This window comes from Lissotriton vulgaris, chromosome 7 (assembly GCF_964263255.1).
Source record: "Lissotriton vulgaris chromosome 7, aLisVul1.2, whole genome shotgun sequence".
Classification (NCBI taxonomy): Eukaryota; Metazoa; Chordata; class Amphibia; order Caudata; family Salamandridae; genus Lissotriton; species Lissotriton vulgaris.
Window position 1 is genome coordinate 401931347 of NC_141695.1, and position 25525 is coordinate 401956871.

At 46.3% G+C, this 25525-nt stretch overlaps 1 protein-coding gene across 2 annotated transcripts in view; it reads left to right on the plus strand.

Annotated features, from left to right (window-relative positions):
* The window catches only part of TMEM143 (transmembrane protein 143), a 266670-nt gene that overhangs the window by 211833 nt on the left and 29312 nt on the right, over window positions 1-25525 (plus strand). For both annotated transcript variants that reach the window (XM_086930357.1, XM_086930356.1), the window contains exon 6: window positions 12595-12874. In XM_086930357.1, the coding sequence (XP_086786483.1) occupies window positions 12595-12874 (280 nt within the window). The remainder of the gene's footprint in view (window positions 1-12594; window positions 12875-25525) is intronic.

Sequence of the window (25525 nt, forward strand, 5' to 3'; positions counted from 1 at the left end):
CCTCCTGTAGTCGCTCTTCGGATGCGGGGGACGGCGGCGAGGGCATGGTTGGCTGATCGGAGGTGGCGTTTGGGAGCGTAGAAGTTGACTCGGCTGTTGAGGTAGCTCGGGCCTTGGTCGTGTAGGGCTTTGTGTGCGTGGGTGAGGAGGCGGAAGGTGATTCTTTTGTTGACGGGGAGCCAGTGAAGGTCTCTCAGATGTCCGGAGATGTGGCTGGTTCGTGGGATGTCGAGGAGGAGTCTGGCTGAGGCGTTCTGGATCCGCTGGAGTCTCTTCTGGAGCTTGGCGGTGGTACCGGCGTAGAGGGCGTTGCCGTAGTCCAGTCGGCTGGTGACGAGGGCCTGGGTGACGGTCTTCCTGGTCTCGGTGGGGATCCACCAGAAGATCTTCCGTAGCATGCGTAGGATGTTGAAGCACGCCGAGGAGACGTTGTTGACTTGCCTGGTCATGGAGAGGGAGGAGTCCAGGATGAAGCCCAGGTTGCGTGCATGGTCTGTCGGTTTGGGTGCGGTGCCCAGGGCGGGAGGTCACCAGGAGTCGTCCCAGGCGGAGGGTGAGGAGCCCAGGATGAGGACCTCCGTCTTGTCCGAGTTCAGTTTCAGGCGGCTGGTCGTCATCCACTCGGCTACCTCTTTCATCCCTTCGTGCAGGTTGGCTCTGGCGGCGGCGGGGTCGTTGGTCAGGGAGAGGATCAGCTGGGTGTCGTCGGCGTAGGAGATTATGCTGAGGTTGTGTTTGCGTACGATGGCCGCGAGGGGGCTCATGTAGACGTTGAAGAGGGTGGGGCTCAGAGATGATCCTTGGGGGACTCCGCAGATGACTTCGGAGGCCTCTGACTTGTACGGTGGTAGGCGGACTCTCTGTGTTCTTCCGTCGAGGAAGGAGATGATCCATTCCAGCGCCTTGTCCTGGATTCCGATGTTGCTGAGGCGCCGTACTAGGGTGCGGTGGCAGACCGCGTCGAATGCCGCGGAGAGGTCTAGGAGGATGAGGGCCGCTGTTTCTCCATTGTCCATCAGGGCTCGGATGTCATCGGTGGCGGCGATGAGGGCGGTCTCGGTGCTGTGGTTGGCTCGGAAGCCGGACTGTGAGGGGTCGAGGGATCCGTTCGTCTCGAGGAAGGCGGCCATCTGCTTGTTGACGGTCTTCTCGATGACTTTGGCTGGAAACGGGAGGAGCGAGATGGGGCGGTAATTCTTGAGGTCGGTGGGGTCCGCTGTTGGTTTCTTGAGTAGAGCGCTCAGTTCGGCGTGTTTCCAGCTCTCGGGGAAGATGGTGGTGTCGAAGGATGTGTTGATGATGTCTCGCAGGTGGGGTGCGATGACAGCGTCGGCCTTGTTGAAGACGTGGTGAGGGCAGGGGTCGGTCGGTGATCCGGAGTGGATGGAGTTCATCGTGCGGATGGTGTCTTCGGTGCTGATCGGGGTCCAGGCGTGGAGGGTGGTGGTGGGGGGTGGTTGCTCGGTCATGGTGTGCGTTGGTTGGTTGTTGAAGCTGTTGTGTATGTCCGCGATCTTGTTGTGGAAGTATGATGCGAGGGAGTTGCAGAGGTCTTGCGATGGGGTGACGTCGTTGTTTCCTGCGCTGGGGTTGGAAAGCTCTTTCACGATGTTGAAGAGTTCCTTGCAGTTGTGTGCGTTGTTGTCCAACCGGTCCTTGAATGCTGTTTTCTTGGCGGCGCGGATCAGCTGGTGGTGTTTCCGGGTGGCAAGTTTGAAGGAGGTCCTGTTGTCCGGTGTCGGGTCCCTTCTCCAGACTTTCTCGAGGGCTCGGCAGTTCTTCTTGGAGCTCTTGAGTTCGTCGGTGAACCATGGGGCCTTCTTGCTGCCGGGTCTGCTAGGCGGGGTCCTCAGTGGGGCGAGTTCGTCCGCGCAGTTGCTGATCCACTTCGTGAGGTTGTCGGCGGCCTGGCTGGGGTTCGCTGAGCTGGCAGGAGGGTGCTGGCTCAGGGAGGTGGCGAGCTGGTCTGCTGTGATCTTGTTCCAGCTTCTGCGGGCGGCCTGTTGCTGGTGTTGGTGGGTCGTCGTTCTCTTGAAGGTGAAGTGGACGCAGCTGTGGTCCGTCCATTGAAGCTCTGTGGCGTGGCTGAAGTCGATGTCTGTGCTGGAGGAGAAGACTGCGTCGAGTGTGTGTCCGGCGAGGTGGGTGGGGGTGGACACCAGTTGCTTGAGTCCCAGGTTGGCGAGGTTGTCGAGCAGGGTGCTGGTGTTGCGGTCGTTGTTGTTCTCCAGATGGAAGTTGAGGTCTCCCAGGAGGATGTAGTCAGCGGAGGGGAGGGCATGCGGGCTGACGAAGTCGGCGATGTCCTCGCTGAATTGCGTGCGTGGTCCAGGGGGTCGGTAGATCAGGGTGCCTCTGAGGGTGGTGTTCGGGTTGGTGTGGATCTGGAAGTGCAGGTGTTCGGCGCTGGTCAGGGTGTTGTCGGTGCTGGTCGTGAGACGGATGGTGCTCCTGTGGACGATGGCGATGCCTCCTCCCATCTGGTTGGCGTTTCGGTCCCTCCGGACGATCTTGTAGCCCTCTGGGATAGCGATGGCGATGTCGGGAGCTGAAGAGGCGTTCATCCAGGTCTCCGTGAGGAAGGCAACGTCAGGGGCTGTGGCGTCTAGGAGGTTCCAGAGTTCGATGGCGTGTCTGTGGACGGAGCGGGTGTTGAGCAGGATGCACTTGAGGTGGGTGCTGCTGGTGTTCGACTTGGCGGGTGCTGGTGCGAGGCAGGTCCGGATGCAGGTGAACTTGCAGGCGTGGCAGCTGAAAGGTCCGTGGGTACGTCGTGGAGTGGCTTGATGGCATTCTGGGAGTCGGCCGGTGTTGAGAGCGGTGAGGGTGGCGGCGGAGTACGTCAGGCGGGTCGGTCGGGGTCTTCGTGGGCCAGGGGTCCTGGCACTGGGCGCGGTCCAGGCGCGGACGGGCGCAGCGGGCTTACCTTTGGCGCGCCTTCGGCGCACAAACGGCGCACCCGCTGCGCGTGACCGCTGCGCGTTCGCCATTTAAGGCGAAGTGCGCGGGTGGGCGGAGCAGCTGGGAGGCGGGAGCGGGTAGGGTACAGAATAGAAAAAGGGGCGGGGAAAAGCGGCGGTGGCGGGAAGGGAGGGCGGAGGGCGGCGAGGTAGGCGGACAACAAGGAAGGAAAAACCTAAACACGGGCAAAATGGAGATTTAAAGAAAAGAGGCACAAATTATCGACAAAACAAGGGCAAGATGAGATTACACAGAACAGGCACAAATTAGCGACAAAACAAGGTAAAAACAAGGTAAAAACAATCCCCGCAGCGGAGGCAGCCGGCAACCGGCAAACGAGGCAGCAGCGAGGCAGAGGGCAGGCAATGGGCACACGCAGCAGCTGGTGGCCGTGCGGCGCGGGGGTGTCCCACAAGTGGGTCACACTCACCTGCGTCGCACGGTCGCCATTTAAGGCCAAGTGCGCGGGTGGGCGGAGCAGCTGGGAGGCGGGAGCGGGGAGGGTACAGAATAGAAAAAGGGGCGGGGAAAAGCGGCGGTGGCGGGAAGGGAGGGCGGAGGGCGGCGAGGTAGGCGGACAACAAGGAAGGAAAAACCTAAACACGGGCAAAATGGAGATTTAAAGAAAACAGGCACAAATTATCGACAAAACAAGGGCAAGATGAGATTACACAGAACAGGCACAAATTAGCGACAAAACAAGGTAAAAACAAGGTAAAAACAATCCCCGCAGCGGAGGCAGCCGGCAACCGGCAAACGAGGCAGCAGCGAGGCAGAGGGCAGGCAAGGGGCACACGCAGCAGCTGGTGGCCGTGCCATATATTAATATATTACAAAAGTATAGCACCAAATAACACACATGACCCGCGAAAACAAAGCGGCAAATTTAATACCTAAAATCAGGAGAGGTTTGCTTGGCGAACTTGAAGAAAAAGTAAAAAAAGTGCACTTGCAAACAAGGCTGCACATGCGTAGACAGTACAACTGATGCAGCAAAAAAAAAATGGAAAGTTTTACATACTGTCATAGAAATATAGCTCTAAAAATTGCCCCCTCCCCCCCGGACCTAATACACAAAACAGACTTCTAGTTTTTTTCCACCTTTTCCACTGCATACAAGTACTGCACAATACCCCGCCATTTTTTTAAATAAAAATTGAGCCTAAAGATCCATGTACCACCCCCCTGACCAAGACTATAGAGTCAGAATGTTTCTACCCTGCCCTTTTATATCTCAACTTTGTTTTACTGTTTTCTTGTGACTCGGCTCTCGCGACAAACAAGATGGTTGCCAACATTTCCTGTTTTTGAGTATTGACAACCAATCAACATGCAGCTCTTGCTCGTAATTGTACGTCTTTCCAAACGAGTACGCCTCGATTTTTCTTTAAAAAATAAAAATAAAAAATAGAGCCTAAACATCCAAGTACGACCCCCTGTGCAAGCCTAGAGTGGAGAAGCGTGGCTCAATGGTTAGAGTGGCAGACCCTGATGCAGAGGTCTGGCCCGGGACCAGGGTTCAGTTCCTGCCTCGGCGACTCTTGGACTCAATCTCCCCGGACCTGATAATTCTCGCCTCGGTGCCTAGTCTAATCATGGGTCCCACTCTGTGACTCTGGGCAATAGCTTGCTTAATCTCCACAACGGCCCAGCAGCGCTTGGATGCCTGGCTTCACCTTGGGGGTGCCCAGGAGTGGACATCTCAGAGGAAGGGTTCCACAGCGGTATGAATACAGCGCTACGAGACCTCTGGGTAGAAGGCGCTATATAAATACAAACACATAAGTACAAACACATTTAGAGCGTCAGAATGTTTCTAGCCTACCCCCTTCCCTTATTTCGCAACTTTCCTTTACTGTTTTCTTGTGACTCGGTTCTAGCGAGGCACAAGATGGCCGCCAACACTTCTTGGTTTCGAGTGTTGACATACAGTTCACAGCAAATCAGCATACAGCTTACGCTTGTAATTGAACAGATTGCCGTACGCGTGCTGAACTGATATCGCTATGATTTTACTTGCGATTTTCTCAGAAACTACTGAACGGATTTACACAGTTTAACAAAAAGCACAATCTGTGAACAGAACTCTACCCATCTGCCAAATTTCGTGTAATTCCGTTCAGCCCTCAAATGAGTTGCTTTTAGGTGAATAACCGCAAAGACTTATGGGCCATGCAGTGCCTGTCCGCCACAATAATTTAACTGTATTAGGTGCCCTGGATGGGCCCGAGGGGCGGGTGAGCCATCAATCACCTGGTGCTGGTCCACATGGGTCTCGGGAATCACCGAGACCCGTGGCCCCCTATGTGAATGTGTGTATCACTGTCTCTGTTGTTATATAACCTGCTGCATCAATTGGTCACTAACTACATGAGTATATCTGTGGTTGGGTGGGGGAGTTGTAATTCTATGCATAGATGTGTGAGTGGTTGATTGTCTAGGCATAGGGTTAGGAGTGTTTAATGAAACAGTTGTTTGGGTGTCTGAGTGTGTTTATTTGTGTGTTGGTAAGTGAATATATGTGTCAGCGGTACGTCTCCAATAAAGTAGAAAAATAAGAGTTGGTGTATATAAATAAGTATATGTAAGAGTCAGTGATTGTGAGAGTAACTGTATGAAGGAGTGTATAATTGTAATAGTGATTTTTTAACATTGTAACTGATTTATTATGTGTATGTATAAATCAGGTGTGTATATAACTGTGGAGGTGAGTAAATGTAAGTGCGATTGATTCTTTTTATGCGTGAGTAGCATTACTGCATAACCAACTAGGATGACTGCTGATGTGTCAATGTCTATATAGGTGTATGAGTACATTTGATAGTGTTACCATTGATCAGTGACTGCATGTCTAAGTGATTCTGTGGGTGAATGGACAGTTGTGTGTGTAGACTTGGGAATAAGTGAGTGTGTATGTAGTAACTGGTATGTGTGTGTCAATGCTTTCAAATATGGTACTCTGTATTTTACAGTGAGTGATCAAAGGTTATACTAGTGTGTGATGAGGTGTATCAGATTGTCACGTGGATGATGTCATCAGTGATGTCATTTGCGATGTCACTGACCATGTCATGAATGATGTAATATGTGACATCATCAGCAGTGCATTGCGGGCGCGCAAGTTATAGTTAGCACAACTAACTATAACGGAGGAATTTCTATGGTTTTGTACGAGTGAAATGTCCAGCTAACTATAACACTCATGAAACCTATGGTTTTTTCAGTGAATTTCAAAGGTTTTTTAAATGCAAATTTTTAAGTGCAGTAGTAGTTATACCTTTTTTTGTACTGAATTTCTACAGTTTTTTAACTGTTTATTTATAAATATTTTATTTATTAAACAACATTATATATTTTTCTGAAAATTTCAAAAAAATTAAAATAAATTTAAAACTGAAATATTTTTAATTATTTTGTTTTGTATCTAATATATTGATATCGTTTTCTTTTAAAAAAAAACAGTTTCATCATTTTTTGGGGGAGTTGCGCACCCAAAGCGTACCTACCGCAGCCGGTCCGCGTATTCTAGCTGCCATTTTGGAAAAGTCGTGAAGGATCCGCATATAGTAAGCGACGAATGCGTGTTTTATTTCAGTTACGTCATATAAGTACAATGTTATGCGGCGTGCACGACCGGTATGGGACTGGTCCGCGACTCCTGATCCCGCGCATTCGTGACACATGCGTATTACGGTACGAGACGCTTGCGCGGTGGCTGGCCCCACGTGACTTCATATACGTGCTGGGGCGCGCTGGGTGCGCAACTCCCGTGAATTTTTTTATGTTCTAAAATGATATGTACGTGTCTTTAATGTACATGTTAAGGCAAAAGATTATCTAAGGTATTCAGTAAAATAAGATATTTCTACTTGTAATAAACGTATATTATTTTTAAATATATTTTGCGAAGTTGCGTCGGGTGCGCGCTTCATGAGCGCACGGTACGCGGATCCCATGTGACCTCAAAAAAAGATTTGATTGGTTCATAACATTTCCCACTGCAACTACTGAAGGACCCCACCAATTTAAATTATTCTGTTTGGAGCAGTGGATGAGAGACATCTCCTCTTCTTCCAGAGCTGGCTTTGGAATTTTTTGGGTGTTTTTAAATAATTGCATTGGAGAAATGGCATCTGGTTCGCAAGCTCCTCATCATTCTTCAGATGAAGATATCTTGGAGGAAGAACCACTCAAACAGAGGCCTGAATCAGTGGTATGGAAATGTTTCACCTTTCCTGCCGGAGAAAAAAAGGTCAACGCAAGAAAAGTCACATGCCTGCTGTGTGACAGGGTCCTGACGCGAGGCAATGACAAGAAATACTCCTGTGGAACAGCGAGTATGTATAAACATCTGCGGACCATTCACCCGAAGAATCTGGCACAAGAAGAAATGAGGCGTGCAGCAAAAAAATCTACCACCAAGCATTGCTAGTACCTCCGGAGCGTCCACTTCAGCACCACCAGTAGACATTCGCCCAGAATTTGCTTTTCTGCAGCAGCACTGCACTAAGTGCAAAACCATCATCTGTTGTGGTGAACAGTCAGTGTGCGCTATATGTGCAGCTCAACAGAACCACAAATGCACATTTTTTTTTTTTGGGAATGATGTTGAATTACAAAAGCTAACTGTTTACTTAGTTCCTTTTTTGTTCAATTTTTAAAAAACAAATATAAGTTGAAATAAGTTCAAAATTGTTAAAAAACTACAAAACAAATCGAAAACAAAAAAAACAAGAAAAAAAAAGTTCAGAACTACCTTATCTCGTTTTAAAAAAAAGAACTATAATTGCATGGTAATGTCTGAAAGTTTGGTTGAATGTATGTGTAGAGCATGTTTGACTGAAAGAATGCTTTAGTACTATATGGTAAATTTATAGGGGCAGATCTATGAGGAAGTGCTGCACCGTGACACTGCACGCCATTTAGCAGCACCGCACTGCGGCACTTCTGAAGCACAGGGATGTGACATATTTACAGGAATATGTCGCAATTCTGTGCTCCCTCTGCACTAGCACACAAACTGCAGCCATGCAGTGACGCAGGCATCCTTGCACCATGGTGCAAGAATATCTGTGTCGTGGAGAGATTGTTTTTGTGCAGGAAGGGACTACTCCCTGCACGAAAACAATCACTAAAGGCATTTTCCTCCTTCAATGTGTGCTGTGGAATGCAGCATGCATTGAAAGAGGAAAAAACGAGGAGAAATGAAAACATTTCTCCTTGTTGTGCCTCGCTACACCACCTCTGGGGTGGCGCACCATTCACACATATCTACAGATTTACACTTTCTCGTAAGTCTTGAGATGTGTTATTCCATGGGTGTTGTGTGGGAACAGACACAGCAACACACATGGAATGCCCCTTCAACGCAAAGTGCTGCGTTTGAATGGGTTGTATTTTCCAGGAGAGGAAAAGCACCGCAGGGTGGCTTTTCCTCTCCTTGTAAATATGGAGGAGTCCCCAGCGCCATCACCACGTTACAAAAAGAGACGTACTGGTGGCGCAGGGGGCTTGTAAATCTGCCCCATAAGTGCTTAGGTATTGGCAGAGTGATACAATAAGAACATAGTGCTGGATGGCTGATTGACGAACTGCATGAGACTGACAGGAGGTATCCTAGGCTGCATGAGTACTACTTCAGTATTTAGTGGAGTGTACCAATAGTATGTATCTGCTTAGCTTAGAGGTTTGTAGGGATTGTGCACAGAATATTGTATGTGTACTAATGTTGGTGCCTAGGTCATTGTTCTTTACTAGAATGATGACAGTGCTGCAAACAGAGTGCTCAGTTAATGTATAAGTGCTTAGGTATTGTCTCAATGCCTGAGTCATTCTGCAAATGCATAGACAGTGACTGGGTTCCTAGAGTGCTAGTAGTCTGACAGCACGATACGTTTATAAGTGCCTATGTTTCAGCAGAGTGATTAGATAAGAACATGCTTCTGTCGGGATGATTGTAGGAGTGGACACAGACTCACAGTGTGATTCCAGACAAGAATGACTATTACCTGAACTTTTGCAGGACTAATTCATTAGTCTGCAAGGGGTTAAGGGACCACATACATTGTGCACATTTGACTGTAACACTGCTTGTCTCAATGCCTGAGTCATTCTGCAAGTGAATAGACAGTTAATAGGTTCCTATAGTGTTAGTAGTTGACAGCAGGATACGTTTATAAGGACTTATGTTTCAGCAGAGGGATTAGATAAGGACATACTTCTGTCATGATGATTGTAGGAGTGGACACAGACTCACAGTGTGATTCCAGACAAGCATGACTATTACCTGGACTTTTGCCGGACTCACTCAGTAGTCTGCAAGGGGTTAAGGGACCGCATATACTGTGCACATTTGACTGTACCACTTGTCTCAATGCTTCTGTCAGGATGATTGTAGAAGTGGACAGAGCTGCTTTAGAGCCATAGAACAGGTCAGCAGAGCTGCTTTAGAGCCAGATAACCAGGTCAGCAGAGCTGTTGTAGAGCCAGAGACCCAGGTCAGCAGAGCTGCTGTAGAGCCAGAGAATCAGGTCAGCAGAGCTGCTGTAAAGCCAGAGAAACCAGGTCAGCAGAGCTGCTTTAGAACCAGACAACCATGTCAGCAGAGCCGTTGTAGAGTCAGAGAACCAGGTCAGCAGAGCTGTTGTAGAGCCAGAGACCCAGGTCAGCAGAGCTGCTGTAGAGCCAGAGAATCAGGTCAGCAGAGCTGCTGTAAAGCCAGAGAAACCAGGTCAGCAGAGCTGCTTTAGAACCAGACAACCATGTCAGCAGAGCCGTTGTAGAGTCAGAGAACCAGGTCAGCAGAGCTGCTCTAGAGCCTAAGAAGATGGTCAGCAGAGCTGCTCTAGAACCAGAGACCCCAGGTCAGCAGAGCTGCTCTAGAGGCTGAGAACCAGGTCAGCAGAGCTGCTGTAGAGCCAGAGAAAACAAGTCAGCAGAGCTGCTTTAGAGGGAGAGAACCAGGTCAGCAGAACTGCTTTAGAGCCAGAGAACCAGGTCAGCATAGTTCTTTAGAGGGATAAAACCAGGTCAGTAGAGCTGCTTTAGAGCCAGAGAACCAGGTCAGCAGAACTGCTCTAGAGCCAGAGAACCAGGTCAGCAGAGCTGCTTTAGGGCCATAGAACCAGGTCAGCAGAGCTGCTTTAGAGCCAGAGAACCAGGTCAGCAGAGCTGCTCTAGAGGCAGAGAACCTGGTCAGCAGAGCTGATTTAGAGGGAGAGAACCAGGTCAGCAGAACTGCTCTAGAGCCAGAGAAACCAGGTCAGCAGAGCTGCTTTAGAGGGAGAGAACCAGGTCAACAGAGCTGTGCTAGAGCCAGAGAACCAGGTCAGCAGAGCTGCTTTAAAGCCATAGAACTATGCCAGCAGAGCTGCTCTAGAGGCAGAGAACCAGGTCAGCAGAGCTGATTTATAGAGAGAGAACCAGGTCAGCAGAGCTGCTTTAGAGCCAGAGAACCATTTAAGCAGAGCTGCTCTAGAGCCTAAGAACCAGGTCAGCAGAGCTGCTTTAGAGCCAGAGAACCATTTAAGCAGAGCTGCTTTAGAGCCATAGAACCAGGTCAGCAGGGCTGCTTTAGAGCCAGAGAACGATTTAAGCAGAGCTGCTCTAGAGCCTAAGAACCAGGTCAGCAGGGCTGCTCTAGAGCCAGAGAACCAGGTCAGCAGAACTGCTTTAGAGCCATAGAACCGGGTCAGCAGAGCTTCCTTAGAGCCAGAGAATCCAGGTCATCAGAGAGTAGTTGAGAGTGGGTGATATTTGTGCTACATTTGGGCTCTTTTGTCTCTGGTGGCCATCTTGGGAGACTTATTTGTTTTGAAGTTTTCTAATTTTCTCATTTACTACAGTCTTCTCAGTAGGAAATACTTTCAGTGTTTTACACTCCATTTGCTCATTAGATCACTGTAGTAAAGCTACTGCTCACCAGGGAAGTCTGCTCCTGGTATTGAAGGTGCATGTTTCAGTCTGCATGTCAGAATTTCTTTTAATGAAATAGAAGAGGATTTGAGAAGTCACTCAAAATGTGCCCTAATTTTTCTTTCTGCAGCACTAATCATACTTTCTAGGGCAAAATGAACCCCCTCATGTTCCTTTTTAAATTAAATGTTTTAAGAGTTACCACTTTATTCCAATCAAGATGGCTTCAGGTGTGCTATACTTTTGTCATGAGTAAGGCTGTTAGCACTCTAGTTGTTCTTTAGAACACTCTGGGAACCTGCAGTAGAACACAAAGGAATCAATTGACAGTCTCTGCCCTTGTTGGATGTACATGTTTTACTGAGAATGTCAGACTTCATTCTCACATGACTTAGACAGATAATGTGAATTTACAAACAATATGCTCTCAGTTTAGCTTATAGATCACCTTCCAAACCTCTGTGGGAAAAGCATAAGAAAATAGTTTTCTCTCAAACATGATTCATGATGTCCCAGAAGAAGGCTTTTTCACATGGTAAAATCACCTTGAAACACACCACAGTTGCTAAAATGAGTATGGTACCATCAACAAATGATTTAAAATGTAACTAAAGTCTTAAAACCTTCTATTAACTGCAACACATTTTAATGAGGTGCTATCATGTATACTGGTCCCAAGATGACTGCCAACACTTCTTTGATGAAGTGCTTACAGCCAATCAGATCTCACGATGAGATGTGTTGTTAGGCTCTGCCCAGATATATATGTATTTTTTTCCTTTAATATCTAAAAAACTGCTGAACCGATTTACACAATTTAACCAAAAGGCACGAGTGTGAACCAAGGACTTCCTCTTTTTTACAAATTTGGTGTAATTCCGTACAGCAGTTCGGGCTGTAGCTGCGATTAAAGGTTCCTATGGAAAATTGCATGGGAAAAACATGTTTTGGGACCCCCCTTTTTTCTTGGCCCCCGCTTGACGAATCACCTCGAGACTTTCAGGATAGGAGTGGACTGGAGCGCCCCACCAGTTTTGAAAATTTCACGAAGATTCGTCAACCGGCGCCAAAGTTATTCCAAATAGAATTTTGCGGATTTCCAATGGAAGATAGGTCCTAACTATAACTACCTACTGGCGACCTACTGGCATCAGATATATATATATATATATATATATATATATATATATATATATATATATATATATATATATATATATATATATATCTCTATATATATCTCTCTATATATATATCTCTATATATATCTCTATCTCTATCTCAGATGCCCTTTCTGGAAAGAGCATGTTAGGGGAACAGAGAGTGGAAGAATGTCTTGCACTAAGGACATAGAGGACAGACTGGATGCATAAGGTGGTGGAAGGAGAACTCCAGCAACAGAAGAAGGAAGTTCCCTAGGTAGCACAAACCAGGCACAGCTCAAGTAGGACAGAGAAGACTATGTGTTCGTAGGAGAAAAAAAGCAATCAGCGAAGGAGTACTAGTACAATGGTGTGCTCTTAAAAGCACGTCTGGAACATATGGAAGGGCCTGGATGCACACACAGCCTCCTACGAGCAGCAGGGGAACATGGGATATAGAAGTTAAAATATTAAATGTAGGAGTGAGTATGAGAGGAATTTCTGGGGACTGTAGGGAAGGGGTACTGCAAAGCAAGATGCAACTACCTGTTACCTTTGTGCTTCTCTCTCATTCCAGGCGCTACTTCAAAAGGGTATTAGTAGCTGCAAGGCCAAAGAACGCGCATTTGGTGCTGAAATCTTTCAAGGACATCCCGCTTGAGGGCCTGGAGCAGTTACTGCCAGTGGTGAAGGTCCGCACCTCCAGCTTTGACCGCACCCTGCTAAACACCATGCTGGTTGTCAGCGGGATGGTGCTCTTTGTCAACGTGGGGATGGTGGTTTTGACGGACCTGAAGATTGGTACCTCCTTGTTGCTTTTTCTCTTCGCTGGCTTCATGGGATTCCGTGTCTGGAAGGTATGACGGAAGATGCAGTGGGTATGAATAATAGCACAACTGATGCTGTTGAAAGAGGAATCATTATCTGTTGGTTAGGGTGCAAGGTGCTTCCATAAACTCAGCAACAGACACGTTTGAAAGTTAGTTTCCCTAATAGTTCTTCATCACTTGTGATTGCCGAACATATATTTACTTCTGGTAGAACATGCACCATCTTTAGATTATGACTTTCTCTGTGGTGGAATTATAATTTTGTTCTCATCATATTTCTTGAATCTTTAAAGATTCTATCCTCTGTCTATATCTTGGTTAATTAATGAAATCTCTCAATTCAGGACTAATGAGGGACTTTATGAATTTCCTTAGAGAGTATATTTTGTCTGCAGGATGAATCTTTCTCATTTCGTTCCTCATTAATGTGCCTGTTATTTTAGTACTAGTAGTTTTTAGCTCCTTAGAAACCCAGTACTGTGATGTTGATAAGGTAAACCTGGTTTATATAAAACAGAACGTTCCCTATTCAATCTGTGACATCAATAAACCACAGGGCCCCTAGAGCACAGTCCTTTTTGCAGAATGGCAGTCAAGTCCTCCCTGTCCACCTACTTGTGTTTTGTCATGTTTTACTGGACCTGATAAGCATGTTTTACAAATGTTCATAATGTTTTACTGAAAGTGCTGTACAAATACCTTCAACAATTCCATGGGAATTCTAGATAATTAATTTCTTACCGATTTACATAGTTCTTATAGTTCCGATTGTAGCAGAAATAAGAAAAGAAATTTAATTGGGAAGATTGAAATACACCTCCCTTGTATTAATTTAAAATAATTGGAAGACAGATTCTCTAAGTTTGTGAACTTAACACAGTCATTCTTTGACTGGGTGGTTTGGTAGATTGAGGCTATGCATGTAAAGCTTATTATAAGTGCTGGAGAGATACCATTGCATCACGCAGGGGAACTTGGTAGCCAGTTCAAGATCCCTAACACTTCCAACAGTGTGAGATCCGTACTAGTGCAAACTTCAACAGCTACCCATCAAAGACAGCTTTGAGGGGTGATCTGGAACAATGACCATCGAGTCCTATGACCCTTCAATGAGAAATGTGTAAAGGAATGGCAATTTCTTGCTGCACCCAATGTGCATTTTGTGGGAAAGAAGATAGGTGTAACTGGACAATGAGATATTTGATATATGTTGAATGAATTTTGGTTACATTTAGAAATGTGGGCTATTTCCATATTTCTTTACATAACATTTAATATTCCCTTTCTACCTACCATCTTTAATTGCGTATTTGTTGGTTTATTGTGTTATAACTACCTATATGTTTGCATTGCATTTTCCATGAAACTACATATTGCATGGTGTAGGTTATGTAACTGGGTTGGTGAGTTCCACAACCATGAACCTCTGTGAACACACTACCTTGCATGGGTCTAATCCTGAGATTTCCACATATGGTCAAAAGTAGCAATCAAGAAGGCACAGAATGAAGGACGATTAAGATTTCTGGGTAATGGTGAGGCACATGTGTCTTTACATTTCTTTATCTCGTTACAGACAGCTTTAGCTGTCGGGTGTCACACTTAAAGGTTTCCAGATAGACAGGTTCGGGTGAATAAGACACACCTCTATTCACCACAGGGATGCCTAGAGCTCAGGCGGGACCAGTAAACAGGAAGAGAGGGTGCCTAAACCAAGGCACTCTTGCTCAGAAACAACGCTTGCAAGATACCTTTTCGTCAGCAGTCTTCGGGCTCAAAATACATAGGTTGAAGAGTAGAAATAACTAAGAGGTTCTTAATCTGTCCCCTTCAGAATTCCTTTTTACCCTACACTTTAACCATAGGAAAAACATTTGACAAAAAAACCTATTCATTTCCTAGGAAGGCAGATCAGCTCTATTCTATAAATAAATAAATTGACTACCCAGCTGGTCTCAAGAAACCCCTAAGTCTAAGTTCCTTGGGCAGCCAAGCCGGAGACAATCTAATTCAGTGAAGAATTCGCTAAGTGAAAGGTTCAGGTGGGGAAAAACCAATACTAACGTTAAAGACACTGCACAGATAATATGCTTTCAGAACTAGACAAGGTACAAAATATTAAGAAAAAGCAAAAAAAAGCAGCTGTAGACAGGCAGGAATCTGTTAAAAGATAGCAGCAAAAGCATAAGCATATTCCAAACGGGATAGGAATCCAAGAGTTAATAAGTAACCACAGGGCAATCCGGCTCCTTGCCTGTGTGAGCCATTCAAAGAAGTCATATGACAAGAGAAGGGGCCAGGATTACTAACTACCATACATATTGTGAGATGACAAAGAACCATGCTGTCTGTGCCCCATGCCTATCTGGAATCCCCAATCATGATTTCATTTACAGACTTATAAAGCACGTGTATGCCCAAGTGCATCTTGGCGCTGGGAATGGCAGAAATGCTGATATTTTGAAAATTCGTTGTACTACTGACTTTTCAGTTAGTGAATATCCATGTTTTCAGCAATCTTTTAAATGACATCAGCGACTTTCTGTTTTTTATCGACATAGGTAGAGAATTCCAAATCTTCGCTTTTCTAATAGGAAGCTCCTGCCCCACCAGCGAGCCTGCTTGTACCTAGGGATTGACAGTAGTTGTGTCTGAGCAGACCTTACATTTCCAGCTGGCATATATTTCCTGAGGTGTGTCCTCAGATACAGTGGCCCTTTTCCCTGTAGGGCTTTATATGCTAGGCATTGCAACTTAAATATAATTCTCTTTCCCACTGGGAGCCAGTGGAGATCTCTCAGTCGATGAGAGACTGGTTCATATTTAGGGATATCCAGAATCAGTCTTGCCGCTGCATTCTGCATTCGTTGAAGCTTGAGTAGGTACTGCGACTGTAGTCCCACACATAGGGCATTGCCATAGTCCAGTCGTGATAGGGCCAGGGCTGTGACCACCGTTTTTAATGCATCCAAGGGGATGAAAGGACGGATCTTCCTAATCATTTTTAAAATGCCCCAAAAGGTGGAGGCAAGCTTTTTGATTTGACATTCTAATGCCAGTCTTTCATCAAATACTACCCCTAGGTTCTTAACCTTTGTGACAGGAGTTGGGCACTCAAATCAGCCGGCCACTATCTTGGGGACCAAAAAGAGGTGTTTGACCCTAGTAGAAAAACCTCTGTTTTTTCTCCATTTAATTTAAGGCAATTGTTCTGCATCCATATATTTATCTGTAACATGCAGATGTTAAAACGATCGGCTGTCTCCTCAATATCATTTGACACTGATAACCTGGAAACATGGAGTAAAGCGGTCAGTGATTTCTCGACATGATATGGAGGGTTCCCCTGAACCGGCACATCATTTCAGTGAAGATACACACAAGACCCCTGTTTGAACATTTAGGTCGTTGTTGTTTTGAGGCAGCAGATTTGGTCTGTCTATTCAATAAGAACTTCATGGTCCTGATGAGAACCCTACAAGTAGTTGGGTTCGAAACTCGTCAACCGGTGTGGCAGTTGTATGGTGTGAGTGTGTGGTATAAGTGTTTGGTGAGTTCGTATGAGGTATGTCTGTAGGTTTGCATTGAATGTGGGGAGGTGTCTTGGAGATTGCGAAATTTAGTCTTGTATATATATTTCCTTTTTGTATTCATTGTTAATGCACATGTATATAAAAGCAATTTTTGATAAATTGAATTGAAAGATTTTGCCAAATAAAATAATTGATGGCACAGTAGAAAGTGTGGACCTATATGTTTTATTCTTAGGTTCGGGTTATTAAAGAAGTTTAGGATTTTTGCTCAGTATTGGCAATTGTTCTGTTTTGTTATCTGTTAGGGATGTAGGCACCCAGGGCCTCCTTCAAGAACAAAGGTCCGGAGTTACCTGAGGCTTTGTATGCAATGCAAAGGGCCTTGAACTTAATGCGTTTTTTTATCGGGAGCCATTGATAAAGTCGAAGTATATGAGAGATGGATTTGTATTTGGGGATTCCTGATAAGGTTCTGGCCGCTGAATTCTGGACTAGCTGTAATTTATTGAGTATTTTACTCTGTGCATTTATGAGGAGACCATTGCAGTAGTCGATGATCGACATGACTAAGTTGCTTACTAGGGTTTTTCAAGCATTGAGTGCTAAAAAAGTTAAGAGCTTCTTTATCATTCTAAGTTTATAGAATGAGGATGAGACCACAGCATTAACATGGGGTACGAAGGACAGCTTGTCATCAAATATGACGCCTATGTTTCTGACCTTAGATACCGGAGGCGGAGGAGGTCCTAATGAGGACGGCCACCAATAGGGGCACGAGCATGGTGATAGTTTGCCAAAAATCAACAAGGCCCAAAACTTAGCAGCCTATCTACCTCATTATATAAAAAGAACTGAAAAAGAAGTTCCAACCAATCAGCTGTCAGCACCCTCTAGAACCTTCCCAGCAGAGGCAGTTCTCCTCAGATTTTCACCGCACGTCGTGTGGAAGGGAGTCTCCCTGAGAGCCTACTCAGTTTTCTACTTGTTCCTTCAGAATGTCTGAAAAGAAAGCCCTTTTCAAGGCCTGCAGGACCTGTTCTAAAAAGAGGGTCCATGTGGATGATCAGCACTCTGAATGCATCTACTGTCTACATCCCTCTCACATTGTGAAGGATTGCAGGATTTGCTGCACCTTCCCTGCCAAAACTATCAGCGACAGGGAGGCAAGGGTTCTTTTATGGCTAAAATCATCTTCTAGAGATGATGAGGACAGAGATTCTACTTCAAGCAAAAGAGCCAGATCCAAAGATAGCTCCTCTCTTGAGAGGAAAAAACATCACAAATCCTTTCATCGAGCTACAGAACCCGCAAGGAGGTCATCGTCTCCTCCCCTTGGATCTCCATCAACTCCAACCTCAGGATCTTCAACAAAAACTGTGAGTACAGCCCAGGCAAAAACTGTTGCTCTGGTGTCTTCTCACACGGTATCTGTGATTTCTACCACCTCAAGCTCTTCTGCTACAGTGTCTACTTCTTCTATCACCTCACCTATTGTGTCAGCGAAGGTTTCCTCAAAGAAATCTTCTGGGGCTAAGGACATTTCTTCTATTTTCTCTAAAACATCGTCAACGACTGTTCCAACGACGCCGACGCCATCGTCGACGAAGTCGTCGTCGGCGAAAGCCCCATTTACATCGAATTCATCGTCGACGAACGCCCCATCGACGTTGAAGTCATCGACGACAAAGAGCCTTTCGCAGACGAAGATCTCGTAGACGAAGAGCCCGTCGACGACAGTCCCGTCGACGTCGCCCCGTCGACGTCAGCCCCGTCGATGTCGGTCTCGTCAACGAAGATTCTATCGACGTCAACCCCGTCGACGGAGGTCTCATCGACGAAGATTCCATCGGCGCCAGCCCCGTCGATGACGTCACCGTCGACGGTAATTCCAGCAATGAGCCATCCGCTTTCAGCGCATCTTCTCAACAAGACGCCACCTGCAAGAGTGCAGGACTACTCTAATATTTCCCCGCTTCTGCCATCGCACATTTTGGAAATGTATGTAGAGGAGGAATCGGATGAGATTGATGAATATGAAGAAGGTCCCTTTGGGATTGCACGTCATCCGTCAGAATTACGGATCAAATGTCAGGAAGAAGATGAAGAAGACAATAGTGCCACCAAGACACACTGTGGACCCTACACCACAAGACGACCAGGATACTTCCTCTTCGGATGAAGATGGAAGAGAGGAAGGCGAGTTGCCTAATGACAACACACCTGCAGATCCTTGGGATGAATACATAATCCCCATGCCTTCACCTCCTTTGCTGCAACCCTCGGATTCCCCACTGGAGGACATTGGCGGCTTTCATAATATTATGCAAAGGGCTGCTACAAGATTTCAATTGCCAGTTTCTATTGAGCAGTCGGACTGCTTTTTACATGACTTCAAAGAGGGGTATAGGAAGATCACCAGGGCTATACCCATTATAGATTTTATTTGGAAGGAAGGTCTTAAGATTATGAAGACTTCCGCTTCTATTCCTGCAGTTCCTCCTCGTAATGAGAAAAAATATAGAGCACCACCAGACACTCCATCTTGTCTGCTGGGCCATCCACGTCCAGACTCTGTCATATCTCAAGCTGCTCAACAGAGGTCCAAAAATCCATCCGCTCCAATCTCAACACCACGGGACAAGAAGGGCAAGAGATTGATCATATAGGAAAAAAGTTCTCCGCCAATGCTGCAGCTTCCGTTAAAGCAGCAAATTCCTTGGCCATCCTTGCCCGCTATGACCGACAGATGTGGTCGGATCTATCGGAATTCATAGATTTAATACCAGAAGATCGTCAACAGGAAGCACGTAAAATAGTGCTGGAAGGAGAGGCGGCATCAGAAATAATAGACTGTGCCCTAGACATCGCAAACACTAACTTTAGACAGTTAGCAGGCGCGGCAGTCCTCAGACGACAGGGCTGGCTCAGACGACAGGGCTGGCTCAGAGCTACCTCCTTCAGACCGTAAGTGCAAACTCAGATCCTGGATATGGCTTACGACGGGGATTCGCTCTTTGGTAAGCACATAGACGACGCCTTACTCGCAATCAAGACGGATACAGACACCGCCAAATCACTTGGTACCCTGCAATATAAGAGAGGCTCTTTTAGAGGGGCAAGGGGTCGTGGTTTTTCTTCTAGGGGAAATTATCACAATCAACAGAACAGGCAGTACCAATCTCAGTACAAACAGCCACATTACCAATCTTCATACAGACAATCTACCTCCAGTAATTTCTCTCGTCCGGGAGGAAGACGAAGAACAAATAATCAGGGACGAGATTCCAACAAACGTCAATGAGCTCTGCCGGATGCCAGTCCAACATCCTCCCCTACCTGTGGGTGCGAAGATCTCCGCCTTTTACCAGCAATGGCGGAACATTACTTCGGATCAGTGGGTCCTCGACCTAGTCAAACAAGCATTTACAATGCAATAGGTCTTGCAGCATTAAAGTTTGAGTTATTGGCATTGTATATGACAATGCGTTGCATACATTTTTTAGCAAACTTTGAATTGGTGAACAGTGAGAGCGTGTGCAAGAGTATGCTGTTGCTCACAGCTGTTATTATTCACACAGCTCTGATGATGCACCTCACGCACGGGGCTGACACAGTTATTATTCACACAGCTCTGATGATGCACCTCAGGCACGGGCTCACAGCTGTTATTATTCACACAGCTCTGATGATGCACCTCACGCACGGGGCTGACGCAGTTATTATTCACACAGCTCTGATGATGCACCTCAGCCACGTCGCATCTCACAACGGGACTCCGTTTTACATAGTTGTGCTGTAAAGAGCGCCACTAGGTCAGCCCTCAGATTTGCCCTCGCTGAGTCCCTTTAAGCCTTGAGACGCTTTCCCGATAAAGTCACCCAAGCGTGTCACCCCTGCCCCGCCCCCGCAATCTGCAAGCTCTAACGCTGTTTACAAAACGCCACTTTTACTGGGTTTTCAGAGGCGGGGATAATTAATCCAGTCAAAAGCACCTGCACAAGTTATAATCCTGGCTTATCAGCAGAGCCAGGCTGAGCAAACAGCGCCGGGCCCCAGGCAGCTGGTGGAAACGCACCCTAGATACACAGGGACACATTCTTTCGGCGTCCCCTTGGGGCTGGATCTGTGCGGTCACGTTTCTTCTCTCTAAACCGATGACCTTGCACCAAGGCTTTTCACGTTTTCTGCCACTCACCCCCTGTGCCCGCCGTTGCTATTCCTAAAAGGGACCCAAAAGAGACAGGCTTGGGACAGTTAGGTACACGCGCAGACCTGGCACCGACATGGCTCCAATCCTGCTGACGACCCTGAGACATTGAACGGAAAAAAGCACAAAGCCTGGTTTAATGGTTCTCTTAAACGTCCTGTAGTACAGCTTGGTACACTCCTCCCGATTACATCTAGTACGGCATGCCTGCGTGCTTACAAGTGAGGTAACAATAAAAAGGGCGCCTGGCTACGCAGCTGGTATGTTGGCAGGCACAGGTGGAATGGACAGTCGAGTCGTGCAAAAAGGGACCCATATAAGCCGAGGGCTTCCCTTTATATGTGCAGTTTTAGTGGTGATTTTTCATGAAGCTCTTGTGTGCACAGGAATATTTGTGTTTTGCGCCTAATTCTTTTTCATGTCAATGAAATGCGCCTCCTCTCTCCAGCACGTACTCTCATCCCAGCTCTCAGGAGGACCCTCGTCGTGAGAACAGACTCGACAGGAGGCGGATGGAAATTGCCCAATCGTTGGCAAGTGCGAAGTGAAGCAGGCTTGTAGCTCTGATGGTCTCAGAAAGCCGGCCTAACAGGTTGATGTTTGCCAAGAGAACGAACATAACGCCATGTATCAGAGAGCTGTTTGTTAGCTACACAGCTTGGGGCAAAAAAGGATCCTGCGCTTTCCAATGAACACGGGGATACCAGTACATACGCTTCATTGTTTGTTCCTTCAAGTTCGTGCTGTGAACGCTTTATAACTCTTGCGGAGAGCATGTTTGAATCTGTCCGTTCCCTTTACAAAAACAGAACGAATCCCTGTGCTCTGTGGCATTAATGAAATAACTGAATTAATCAAAAGGGAATGGACACTGGTGTCTACTAAACCTTCGGTTAGTCTTTGAAAACCCTCATAGACAGCCTGATTTAGTCGATGCGGTGTATCTTTTATCCGCCCCGTCAGGCGTCATGGCATATTCATAGGGTAGTCAAATAACGTGCGGTATGCCTGCCTCACCCGAGGCTACCTCTGGTCCAGTTAGAAGTGTCCAGAAATAATAGGAAAGGGAAAAATATAAAAACAGTGTGTCACCAAAAAAGAATTTTTAATGAAAAGGTTGGCACTGTTGGTAAAAAATCCGATATATATGTAATCGGGCAACTAGATTACCATATATCTATATATATATATATGAATGCGTCAACATGTTTCAGCTCTATGAGCCCAGCCGGGTCTGTAGAGCTTTCGTCAGGACAAAAAGACAAAAATACATACACAGAAGGTACTTACACAACTTGTGTAGGTTCCTATAGCTATTATGGAATTTCTTATACAGTCACCTATAATGTGGGAACACAAACCAATACACTATATTATGGTATGTTAAATGCGGTGAGTAGGCATAATACTTTTCTTAAAGCACACAGACTAGAATTACTAGTAAAAGGTATGCACCTAATTGTAGATACATTAATAGTGAGAAGGAAGGAGGGCAGGGGAAAACAGGTTTCAAGTCTCTAAACACAGAGAGAAGGCTACTTGTGCAATTTGTGCTTATTGGTGGGGTAGGAGTGGATTGCTAAGAGTGCAGGGTCCCTGTAGTGACAGTCTTCTGTAGTTAGACTAAAAATCACTGCGTTGGTGTTATTAATGTCGAGCATCTGTTCTACAAAAGCGGGATGTTATTATGCATTTACGCGCTTGATACTGGGGGATGCCTGTTAATATCGTACTTGCACGCATGTGGCAAAACGTCAAATACATCAGGCTATTCCTAATTACATCGAAAGCAAGATGTCCCAAAGCGGGGAATATCTCCTGGCTGTGATTACACGCTTTACAGCGGGATGTGGTTCACTCTGGTTATTAAGGTCTCTCAGAGATGGTTGCACGCACGGATAGAAAAGCGGCAAACATTCTGCGATTAGAGCATAGTCTTTAAAGTATGTAGCACGCAGGGAATTTTTCTTTGCTGCAAATACGCGCTACGCTTGTTACGCGCATGTATTCAGGCGCCCAGCAGTGTATTGTAAATCACAATGAGAGCAAGGTCTCTTAAAGAAAGTTGTGATTCTTGTTTAAAAAACGGTGTCAGTGTCACAGTCACAGGTTCGTGCTCAAAAACTGTTGTCAATTACTACGCTGCTCTATGGGTGCCAATTCCAATAAAGTGCATATTTACACACGCGGCAAAATTTCAGAAAAAATACCTAAATAGGCGTTCTTAGAGGCTTCTACAGGAGTGAAGAGTCGCTAGGAGTGGTCTTTGCTAGAAAAATTTACCAACTCGGTTAGAATATAATAGGTAGGACTTCTTACCCGAGTAAAGTCGTCTTCAAACACAATTCTTACCCACGAGGACCAGCTTTCAGTCCCTGTGCTGACTCTGCCCCTGGTTACAGGCGTAGCGCGTATTTGCAGCAAAGATAAATTCCCCGTGTGCTACATACTAATCGCAGAATGTTTGCCGCTTTTCTATCCGTGCGTGCAACCATCTCTGAGAGAACAGATGCTCGACATTAATAACACCAACACAGTGATTTGTAGTCTAACTACAGAAGTCTGTCACTACAGGGACCCTGCACTCTTAGCATTCCACTCCTACCCCACCAATAAGCACGAATTGCACAAGTAGCCTCCTCTCTGTGTTTAGAGACTTGAAACCTGTTTTCCCCTGCCCTCCTTCCTTCTCACTATTAATGTATCTACAATTAGGTGCATACCTTTTACTAGTAATTCTAGTCTGTGTGCTTAAAGAAAAGTATTATGCCTACTCACCGCATTTAACATACCATAATATAGTGTATTGGTTTGTGTTCCCACATTATAGGTGACTGTATAAGAAATTCCATAATAGCTATAGGAACGTACACAAGTTGTGTAAGTACCTTCTGTGTATGTATTTTTGTCTTTTTGTCCTGACGAAAGCTCTACAGACCCGGCTGGGCTCATAGAGCTGAAACATGTTGACGCATCCATATATATATATAGATATATGGTTATCTAGTTGCCCGATTACATATATATCGAATTTTTTAACAACAGTGCCAACCTTTTCATTAAAAATTCTTTTTTGGTGACACACTGTTTTTATATTTTTCCCTTTCCTATTATTTCTGGACACTTCTACCTGGACCAGAGGTAGCCTCAGGTGAGGCAGGCATACCGCACGTTATTTGACTACCCTATGAATATACCATGACGCCTGACGGGGCGGATAAAAGATACACCGCATCGACTAAATCAGGCTGTCTATGAGGGTTTTCAAAGACTAACCGAAGGTTTAGTAGACACCAGTGTCCATTCCCTTTTGATTAATTCAGTATCTAACTAGGGGAACTGAATGGACCTTGAATCCTCTTCCCTCTTTTTTGATAGAAATTAATGAAATAACAACTGATGTAATTCTCCCCGGCTCAGCAGGATCAGCTTTAAATGTATTTTGACACGAACTCATTTCCTCCAAACAAAAAAATTTAATTGAGAAACACAAACTGTGCCATAAAGTACAGTTTTCATGTAGGTAAATACTCTATATTTGACTACCACAATAGTTCAATAATGGGTACCATTATGTGAATGGCATCTCTGTGTCAGGTCTGGACACCATTAATACTATGGATGCCCACAATATATTCGAAACTGAAACCTTCTGTGGGGCGGGACTTCCGTCTTCGGAAGCCCGCGCACGCGCCCACGGAGTGCCACGGAGAGAAGCAGTGTTGGTGACGCGGGGCTCCCATGCCCGAGGGAGAGCCCCGCAATGGCGGCTGAAGTCTGGAGTGGCGGTAAGTGGGCTTTACTTGTGGGGAGGTGGGGGGTCTCTGTATGTGTGTGTGCGTGTGTGTAGGTGCGCTGCTGTGTGTGTGCCTCTGTGTGTGTGTGTGGCGGGGTGGGCGGGGGTCTTTGTATGTGTGTGTGCATGCGTGTGTGTAGGTGCGCTCGTGTGTGTGTCTCTGTTTTTGCGCATGCATAGGCAGGGGGAGGTGTGGCTCTGTGGTACAGCTTTCCAGGAGAGGAGACAGGAGCTGGCCACAGCGAGTGCGTACACGTGCGCATGGCCCGCTCAATTCCGAGCGTGCGGCCAGCTCCTGTCTCCTCTCCTGGAAAGAAGACTCGCTGACAATAGGTCTCTGACGAGACAGCGCTTTGCGCGGCTAACGCCTACGAGACCTAAAAAGGACACACTCTGGAGTTCTTAAAGAAACCACCTACAACCCCGCCCAGGGGTCCCCCTCCCCCTCGTCTTCACTTACTGTTCAAGGAAGCCTTAAACATGTTTCGCAAGAATGCAATAGAGAAGGTTCCCATTTCGCAAAAAGGAAAATGATTCTACTCTTGCTTCTTCCTCATAAAAAAGAAGTCGGGAGAGTGGCGCCCGATTTTGGATCTGCACAAAGTCAACAAATTCCTGAAGAAACAGAGTTTTCTTATGGTAACGTTGGCAGATGAGCTCAATTGTCTCAACGAAGGAGATTTTATGGCTTCTCTGTACCTGGAAGACGCTTACTTCCACATTCCTATACACCCCAAGCACCGCAATAATAATAATAGGGGCATTTGTAGAGCGCTGAGTTACGCACACCGGCGTGTCCAAGCGCTAAGGTGAGAGAGGCGGAAGCTGGGAGTTTAGCTGAAGGGCGGGCAGTCTATCTGACATATAAGTACGTTTTTAATTTAGCATGGAACCTAGTTTCTGCCGGTTCTAAACGTAGATCCACCGGAAGTTTGTTCCAATGATTTGCCGCTAAGTACCTGAACGATCTGCCTCCCATGCGGTCTTTCTTCACCTTGGGGATTCTCAACAGTCCCCCACCCGCAGATCTTAGCGCTCGAGCAGGTTCATAGGATTCAATCAAGCTCTGCAGTGGTCGAGGTGCCCTGCCATTCAGAATCCGATGGCAGGTGCAGAGGGCCTTGTACTCTACTCTGCTCCTC